The sequence below is a fragment of the Eubalaena glacialis genome, chromosome 11 (assembly GCF_028564815.1).
Source record: "Eubalaena glacialis isolate mEubGla1 chromosome 11, mEubGla1.1.hap2.+ XY, whole genome shotgun sequence".
Lineage (NCBI taxonomy): Eukaryota > Metazoa > Chordata > Mammalia > Artiodactyla > Balaenidae > Eubalaena > Eubalaena glacialis.
Window position 1 is genome coordinate 660,375 of NC_083726.1, and position 8,834 is coordinate 669,208.

Genomic DNA, 8,834 nt, shown 5'->3' on the forward strand with positions numbered 1-8,834 from the left:
AGGCACAGGCTATTAAAAAAGGATAAATTGTACTCCATCAAAATTTAAAACTTTGGTACATCAAAGGATATTATTGATATTAAGAAAAAGTTAAAAAATTCACAGGATGGGAGGAAATATTTGTAAACCACATATCTGATAAGGGATTAATATCCAGAATATATAAAAAAAACTTCTACAACTCAACAAGAAAATAAACAACCTGATTAAAATATAAGCAAAGGAACTGAAAACACATTTCTCCAAAGAAGATATATAAATGACCAATAAGCACATGAAAAGATGCTCAACATCACTAATTATTAGGGAAATATAAATCAAAACCACAATAAAACACCCCTTCACATCCACTAGAGTGTCTACTATCAAAAAAATGGAAAATAATTCATGTTGGTGGAGATGTGGAGAAACTGGAACCCCTGTGCTGCTGGTGGGAATGTAAAATGGTGCAGCCACTGGGGAAATTTTGGCGGTTCCTCAAAAAGTTAAATATAGGATTACCATATGACCATGCAAATCTACTCCAAGGTATAGACCCAAAAGAATTGAAAACTGGGACTCAGAAAGGTACTTTTCACGGCAGCATTATCCACAACAGCCAGAAAGTAGAAACAACGCAAGTGCCGATAAACAGGTGAGTGGAGAAACAAAATGTAATCTATACATAACAGTGAAATATTATTTAGCCATAATAAGGAATGAAGTTCTGATACATGTTACACGGATATACCTTGAAAATATTATGCTAAGTCTAATAAAGCAGACACAAAAGGACTAATATTATATGATTCCACTTACATGAGGTACCCAGGATAGTCAAATTTATAGAGACAGAAAGTAGAATAGTGGATTATTATTTAACGGGTATAGAGTTTATATTTGGGATGATAAAAAGTTATGAAAACAGACAGTGGGTATGAGTGCACAGCAACGTGAATGTACTTAGTGCCACTGAATAGCATTAAAACATTTAAAATTAAAATTAATTTTATGTTATGCATATTTTACCACAATAAAAACACCTGAATAAAAAATGAGCAAACAAATCCAGAGGGTAGAGCAAATGAGCCAACTCCACAACTCTCACAATGGAAGTCAGCTACTACTGTTTAATGTTGGTGAATCAAGTGATTCAAGCATCTTGCAGAAGAGCTAAAAACAACAAGGACAGCACTTTGCCTGAGGAGCCCAAGCGCAGGGGGAGAGCAAGGAGGAAGCGCCTGCTCCTCGCTGGGGGCACGTTCCCGACCAGAGCAGCCCTGCAGGCCCTTCAGCCACCAGAGACGTTCTACATGCGTGCCGTCCAATTTGGTGCCACCAGCTACCTTCAGTGCTTGGAATGCGGCGTGTGAAACTGAAGAATTAATTCCAAATTTTATTTAATTTTAATAAATTTAAATTTAAATAGCCACACATGGCTGGTAGATGGCATTTACTAAAATGTAATAGTAACAAACTATGTCTTGACCATTTTAAAAAGTAGTGGAGCTCAGTAAGTTGGCCAGATACCAAATTACATAACAAAAAAACAACAGATTTCCTAGAGGGAAAGAAAAAGATTAATTTGAAAATACAAAGAAAAATTATATTGATAATGGAACAAAAACATTACAATTCTCAAAAATAAACTTCACAAGGAATCTGCAGAACTGAAGTGAACAAAAAGAATGCAAAGGAAGGCTTAAATAAGTGGACGGACATAATCTGTAGCTGGAGAAGACCTGCTATGATCCACATGTCACTTGACCTAAATGGATCCACACACTCAGTGCTGGTCCAGGTGAGTCTGAGCCGAGGAGGAGAAATAGCAGGATGACGCTAACGTTTATCCACAGCGAGGGGAGAGCCCAGAGAAGTCCATCCACCAAGAAGAGGAAGAGAGAAACCAGCCTGCCACTCGAGGACCCAACCATGCCACGTGGGCCACGTGCAGGCAGCAGAACCGACAGGGAACAGACAGGGTCCAGACAGGGTCCCAGGCAGGTGGGATTCTGGTGTGTGAGAAAGGGACCGTCCCACTCAGTAGGAAAGAGTGGACCACTCAGCGGATGACCGGTGCGCTACCGGGGAAGGAACGTCTGGCTCCTTCTTTCAGTCTGTACATCCACTAAGTTCCAGGTAAATTAAACATTTAAATGTCCATAAACAATTTTCACAGGAAAACCTGAGTGCATGTCTAATGAAAAGTGGGAAAAGCCTCTCTAAGGATTCGTACAGAGCCCGAGAGCCACATGGAAAAGACAGACACATTAACTACATAAAATGAGACTTTATACAACAAAGTCAAAAGATGATCTGGGGGGGGAAACATTTGCAACACTTTCATATAATAATTTTGCTTAAAAAAGTCTAATTTCCATAATGTAGAAAGTTTAATTTTAAAAAGTTGAACCCAACAAAAAAATGATAAAAGGACACTAAAATAACTCAGAGAAAAAATTTGAAAATTTAATCTACTTTAAGGCTTAAGTGCAAATTAAAATTATAAGATCCCTTTTTAAAGTGATTGGTGCAGATTTCCAAGATCAATAATGTCCACATCCTTTTGCCAATGTGGGTAACAAGTGTCTCATCCTGCTCCTGAGTATAATTAGTGCAGTGTTACTGAAGGATAATTTGATGACAACCATTAAAATATTAAATGTGCATACTCTCTGACAATTATACTTCCAGGAAATCAGAGTACAAAAACACGATCTTTTTAAAGAAACAGTTGCTGAATAGTAGAGTTCATTAATTATCTTTGCTAACTGGATAACAAAGGATAATAATAGTTATTTTTATAATAGTTATTTTTAACAATACTTTTTTAAAAGACTAGAAGAGTGGATACAGAAGTGGTAACAGTGTTTCTCTCCATGGCATACAACTACAGGTTGTCTCTGAGAGGTAACTGAACAGGAGGACAGCGGCGTGAAGCCCAAGGTGAAGAGGGGCTTCCTCATGAACTCAGGCCTTACCCGGATTGCTTTCAGTCCATTCGACACCTTATTTTCTTCCACAACCGCAATAACTTCCTGTCCAACATGCAGAAGCACTTTGCTCGTCAAAGCCTCATTGGAGAAGTAGATCAAATCATCAATCATGCCATAATCGCTGCAGTACCTTGTCACGACACCCTGGACAGTTTTCAACTCTGTGTCACCTAAGATGGGTAAACAGAGAGGTTATATTGACCACAAATCAAGTGCACACTACAGTTAAGCCCCCCAGAGCATCCTCCCTGGACACTGGGGTGCTCAGAAGGCAGGGTTTTGGAGGCAGACTGCCCAGCTTCCTCCCAGGGGCACAGAGAGGGGGCTCGGTGGGGCGAGGCTGCCTGCGTCTGACGCCCAGCTCTTCCCCAGCCATTCGTGGAACCCTGGGCTAGGTCTTCAACCACCCCGTGCCTGTCCTCACTTGTACAACGGGGACAGTTGTAGTCTCTGTCCGAGAGAGCTGTGTGAGGGTTATTACGTGACAGAAACGTGCAATGCGTAGACCTCTGAGTGGCTGGCATGGGTTGGGGGCACCGTAAATTGCTGTTAGCGTTACAGCAGCATCAGGGGAGTGGCTACCGTGCATCCTTATTACCGCTGTTATCAACACCACCAGCAGCAGTGTCACGAGATTCTGTGTTATTTCACCAAACCAGGCGCTGGAAGACATTCTGGGCCTGGGGGCAAGTCTGGCGTAGAGCAGGGCCTGCCCTCATCCACTCAGAGACCCTGGCCAGAACCCGTGCTCCGAGTCTGCTCCTTCTCAGACACAGAAGACACCCAAGTGGGCACGGCCCAGCCACGGAAGCCCGCGGAAGCCTGGCTGGAACTACGACTGTTGTTGAAGGGCCACATTTTACAGGCAAGATCCACGCGGACGGACGAAGCGACTTACTCCAGGTGGCAAAGTTAGCTAAAGAGGCATGAACAACTCTGGGTAGAGATGGCTTTTAGCGTGCTGCCTTAACAAGTAACTCCACGGCTAATGTTCTGGCTTCTCTTGCGGAGAATTTCGTCTTTTTAGAGGTTAGAGAAGGCAACTAGAGAATCACTATCCGGCGTTCAAGTCTCAGATAGAAAGAGGGATTGGGAGGAAATGCCAAAAGCCTTGGGGAAAAGCAACTGTGTAATTCTGGGCGCAGGGAGGGACGATGTGGCAGAAACAGAAGTACGGTTTGTACTTCAGGAAGATGGGTTCGAAAACAATTTCAAGAAAACAGGAGGAGGATGCCACGAGACTCTAAAACGACAGTTTAAGACAGCTGGATTACACTTTTCAGAGCTGTCGAAGCACACAACCGCAAGGGACACTGACACAGAGAGAACGGGAAGCCGTGCAGCGACGACGTGTCAAGGCGCTCCCGGCGCATGAAAACACAAAGCGCAAACACGGAGGCACAGACCCCAAAAGCCGTAAAATGCTATTACGTAGTGAGAAGGCCTGTTTAAGTTACACTACAAAGAAGAGATCATCACGGGACAGACACGCGTCAGCTTCGAGTTAGAAAACAAGCAAAAGCGCTCAAATCCCGATCTCGTCACACTAACGCCCTGGGACCCGGCGCGGACCACGCTCCTCCCCGCCCCGCCCCACCAGGCGCAGGAACCAGGCTTTGAGAGCCTCAGCGGCTCTCACCAGGTCACCAGCCGCCCCCCGCCCCACCCCCGCGCCCGTCCACAGTCCACGGTCCACCGTCCGGCTGGGCGGCCTCGGGGGGCCGCGCGTACCGGCCCTTCCCGCGAGGCACCTTCTGCGAGCTCAGGCCCCGGCGGCCCGGCCTCCTCCTCGGGTTCTTCCGCCCTCCTCCAGAAGAAGGCCACCAGCTTGCCCGCGAGGCGCAGCATGGCCCGACCGCTCGTCTCCGCCCCCGCCGCCACGCCCTCCGCGGCCCTAGGCGCCCGCACGCGGCGCGCCGCTCCCGCCGCCCTCAGCCAATGGGGTCACCGCGCCCGAGCCTGCGCCTGCGCGCCCTCGAGCTTGGCCAACAGGGTTGTGGCGCCCGCGCCTGCGCCCACGCCCGGTTGAGCTCGGCCAATGGGGGTGTCGCGCGCGCCAAGCCTGTTAGCTGCGGGTGGTTGGCGGTTGCTGACCGTTAGTGCGCAGTGTGGGAGTGACGTCATGCCTGGCGCTTAAGGCGTGCGCTGGTGGGCAGGGCTTCGCGCAGATGGGCGGGGCTTCGCGTAGGTGGACCTCCCTCCCTCCATCTGGGGAGGGGGGAAGGCTGAGCGTTCACCGGTCTGTACTGTTAGGTGTAGCTTTGGCAGATATTCTTTATCAAGTTGAGGAAGTTCCCTCTGTTCTTATTTTTCTGAGAGTTCTTATCGCGCTTGGGTGTGGAATTTTCTCAAATGCTTTTTTCTGTATCTATTGAAGTGATCATGTTGTTTTTCTGTTTTAGGGTGTTAATGAGAGTGAATCATACTGATTGATTTTTCAAATGTTAAGCCACCCCTGCTTTTCTGGGAAAACTCAACTTGGTCATTGTTTATTATCCTTTTTGTGTATCGATTCAACTTGGTAATGTGTGGTCAAGGGTGGCATCTTTGCTCCTGAGTGATGAAGAAATTTTCACATATTGAGGTGTGGGGAAGTCCTTCTGGCTTATACCTGATTTGGCTTGAACGCTACGCTAACTAGAACAGCCTGCCTTGTGGACTATCAGACATACATTGTACATCTGCTTTAACAAATTCAATAAATTCAATAGTTAAAGGGCTATTTAAGTTACCAGTATTGAGCAATATTGCATAAACTTTGGTAATTTCATCTTTTACGGGATTTGTCCATTTCATCCAAGGTGTCAGATTATTAGCATGAATTGTTCACAGTATTTCCTTACCATCCTTTTTATGTCTGTGTGATCCGTTGTGATGAACCATCTTTCATGCCTGATATTGGTAATTTATGTCCACCCTCTTGTTTGTCTTCATCAGTCTAGCTACAGGTTTATCAGTTTTATTTGTCTTTTCAGAAAACACCTCTTGGTTTCATTGATTTTTCTCTATTCGTTATTTCCTGTTTTTGTCTTCTTCGTCTTCCCCCACCCCTGCCCCCCTCTACTGCCTCTCTCCTCCTCCTCCACCTCCTTCTTCTTCTTCTACTTTGATTTGTGCTTTTCTAACTTTTTAAGGCGGAAAATTAGATAATGAATTTTGGAACTTTCTTCGTTTTTGATATAAGTGTTTAAAAGTATACAATTTCTGTAAGCTCCGACTCAGCTGCATTGTACAAAATTTGATGTGTTGTATTTTCATTTTCCTTCAGTTTCTAATTTCCTTTGTGATTTCTTCTTTGACCCATGGGGTTATTTTAGCGGTATATTGTTTAGTTTCTAAATATTTGAGGATTTTCCAGATATTTTTCTGTTAATAATTTCTAATTTAATTTTGTCACGGTCAGACAATAAAACTTGGATGAATTAATTTAAAAAAATGTATCGAGGCTTTCCTCCTTGTCTCTTCACAAATGTTCCATGTGCTGTTGGAAACCATGGGTATCCTGGTATTGTTGGCTGGGGTCCAATTTAGCTTTGATGGGCATGTTTTTGTTTTACTGGGTCAGATCCCTCAGTCTGATCGACAGCCTGGGCCTGGCCTCTCCGTAGATGCACAGTGTAATTACAACCCCTTCCTGAGAGGTGGGGAGATACTCGTTCCTTAAATGATACGAAGCACTGCTAAGTCCCTGTCTTGGGCTCATTGCTGGGAAGTGGGAAAGACCCTGGGGATTTATTGGATAGGTGGGGAGAGACGTCCCAGAACAAGAGCGTGCAACACGGGGGGCTGGGAGCTGGGCCGGGCTTCCTGCAGGGTGCCAGAGCCAGGGTGACGTGCGTGGGAGCTTCCACGTCACAGGGCTGCCCCTCCCATCCCACAGCCCAAACCTCCCCTGGATTCTGGACTCTTCAACTCCGCCTCATCAGCAGATCCACTTGACGTCCAACAGACACCTCAGCCTCATCATCAAAACGAAACTCCTGACCTCTGTCTTCTCCATCCCAGGTGAGGCAGCTCCAGCTGCACCGCTCAGGCCGAGAACCTTCCCGTCTCCCAAACTCCTGCCCTCCTCGCCCCACGTCGCTGGGACGGCAGATCAGGTTGGCTTGTGAAAGTCTATTGAGAATCCTGTCACTTCTCACCACCCCCACCGCTCTACCTCCATCCCCACCAGGACCTGCTCTCACCTGCTGCCCCGCAGCCTGTGCTCCTCCCAGCTGGACTCTTCTGCCCAGAGCCTCCGAGCAAGTCCATCTCAGAGTCAAAGCCAAGCCTGTCTCCATGTCCACAGGTGCCTCGTCCCTGGAGGCCTCACCTGCACCTTACCTCACGTGATCCTCGTGCCCACCATCCTCCAGCCTTGCCACCTCAGGGCCTTTGCACCTGCAGCAACTCTGCTCCCTGCCCGCCTCGCCTCCTTCCCAGTGGGGCCTGTCTTGACTCCCCAGGTAGCACCTTCATCCCCTCCCTGGACTTATTTCCCGTCACAGAGAGAGTCAAGTACGTCACCGTAGAACACACCCATTTATTCTTCTCGTGTGCGCCTGTCCCCCCATTAGATTGTGGACTCCATGTGAGAAGGACCGTGGCCTGCCCTGTTCACTTTGCAGATGTTCGCTGAACGGCGAGGTGAATGTTGAAGCATGAGCGGGACCTCGGCAGTGGAAGACAGAGGAAGGCTCTTGAGGAACCATAGTTTGTATGAGGGACCGGGGCTTGTTCTAGAAACTAGTGTTGCCGCCAGAAACGAGGAAGTTCTTCCCAGGACGCTTTGGGCGGTGTTTGTCCCACGATCTCTAATTCAAGGCAGCTTGTTTGATTTCTTAGAGAACAACTTTGGAAAGGCACAGAAATGGTGAAACCTGCTTAATGCTTTTCTTCAAACAAAGAGAGAAGTGAAGAGTTCCATTGGTCGGACATTTCCTGCTAGTTCCACTTACTGCTTTAAAAGACAGTTAATAAGGAGGTTTGGGAGGTTTTTCAATCTATTTAAAATCCCTTCTTGACTTCACAGTTTGTGAAAATTAATTCTAATCCTTCTTGATTGGTTGAAAAACGAAGACAACAGAGCATCCCATGATTGGAAACTGAAGCCTTTGCTCAAGCCTGATGTGGGCTTGTGGTCTGAGGAGCCCGCTTTGCAGAATGCTTTGGTTTGAGCCCTTTAAGCGCTCCTGTGAGCACAAAGACTGGCGCTGTAATTGTGGGGTGCCAGTGTCTCTGGGCGAAGTGCCCTCCCGTCCTTCCCCTCTGCTTGGTGAGCAGAAAGAAAGGGCACAGCGGGACCCGGCGCTGCCCACAGGAACCCGCGGGTCAGAATCCCGAGCAGTTCAAGGGCCAGGTCAGCTACGTTGAGCGCAGATGTGTGTGAGACCTTGTGAAGGAGGTGTTCCTTGTGTGATCACAGGGGATGGAAAACGGCTGCCAGAAAGGATGGAGAATAAGGCTTTGGATAAAAATGTGTTTGTTTCCAAAACAGGTACCCGGCCCTCCGGCCCGCCAGGATCCTGTGCTTGGTGCAGTTCTGCGCTTTTCTTCCGAGATGCCCACCCCAGCCCCTGCAACCTGTCTGCCTCCAGTGGACCTGACGAGGCCCCTCTGCTCCTGGCGGGGTTGGCACAGGACGGAGCGGAGCTCTGGGCCAGCAGTTATACAACCACCAAGAACCTTCCAGGATCCCTCGCTTCATGTCCTCATTGAAATTCAGGATGCGGTCCTCCTTGCCTGGCTGAAGTGCAGTTCTGCCGGGCTTTTGTTTCGTCTGTGAATAGTTCTTGCTGGACGCCCAAGGCAGGGTGACTCGGTAACAGGAGCCCCTCACCCAGAGACCGGCGCTCCCACACCAGAAGCACCGCAGAG

At 47.6% G+C, this 8,834-nt stretch overlaps 1 protein-coding gene across 1 annotated transcript in view; it reads right to left on the minus strand.

Annotated features, from left to right (window-relative positions):
- MOV10L1 (Mov10 like RNA helicase 1) overlaps nt 1–4,823 on the minus strand; it is a 44,382-nt gene extending 39,559 nt beyond the window's left edge. The window contains exons 1-2 of the mRNA XM_061204903.1: nt 4,727–4,823; nt 2,961–3,145 (exon numbers count right to left, since the gene is read on the minus strand). Coding sequence (XP_061060886.1) covers nt 2,961–3,145; nt 4,727–4,823 — 282 coding nt within the window. The remainder of the gene's footprint in view (nt 1–2,960; nt 3,146–4,726) is intronic.
- Nucleotides 4,824–8,834: the final 4,011 nt, after the last annotated feature.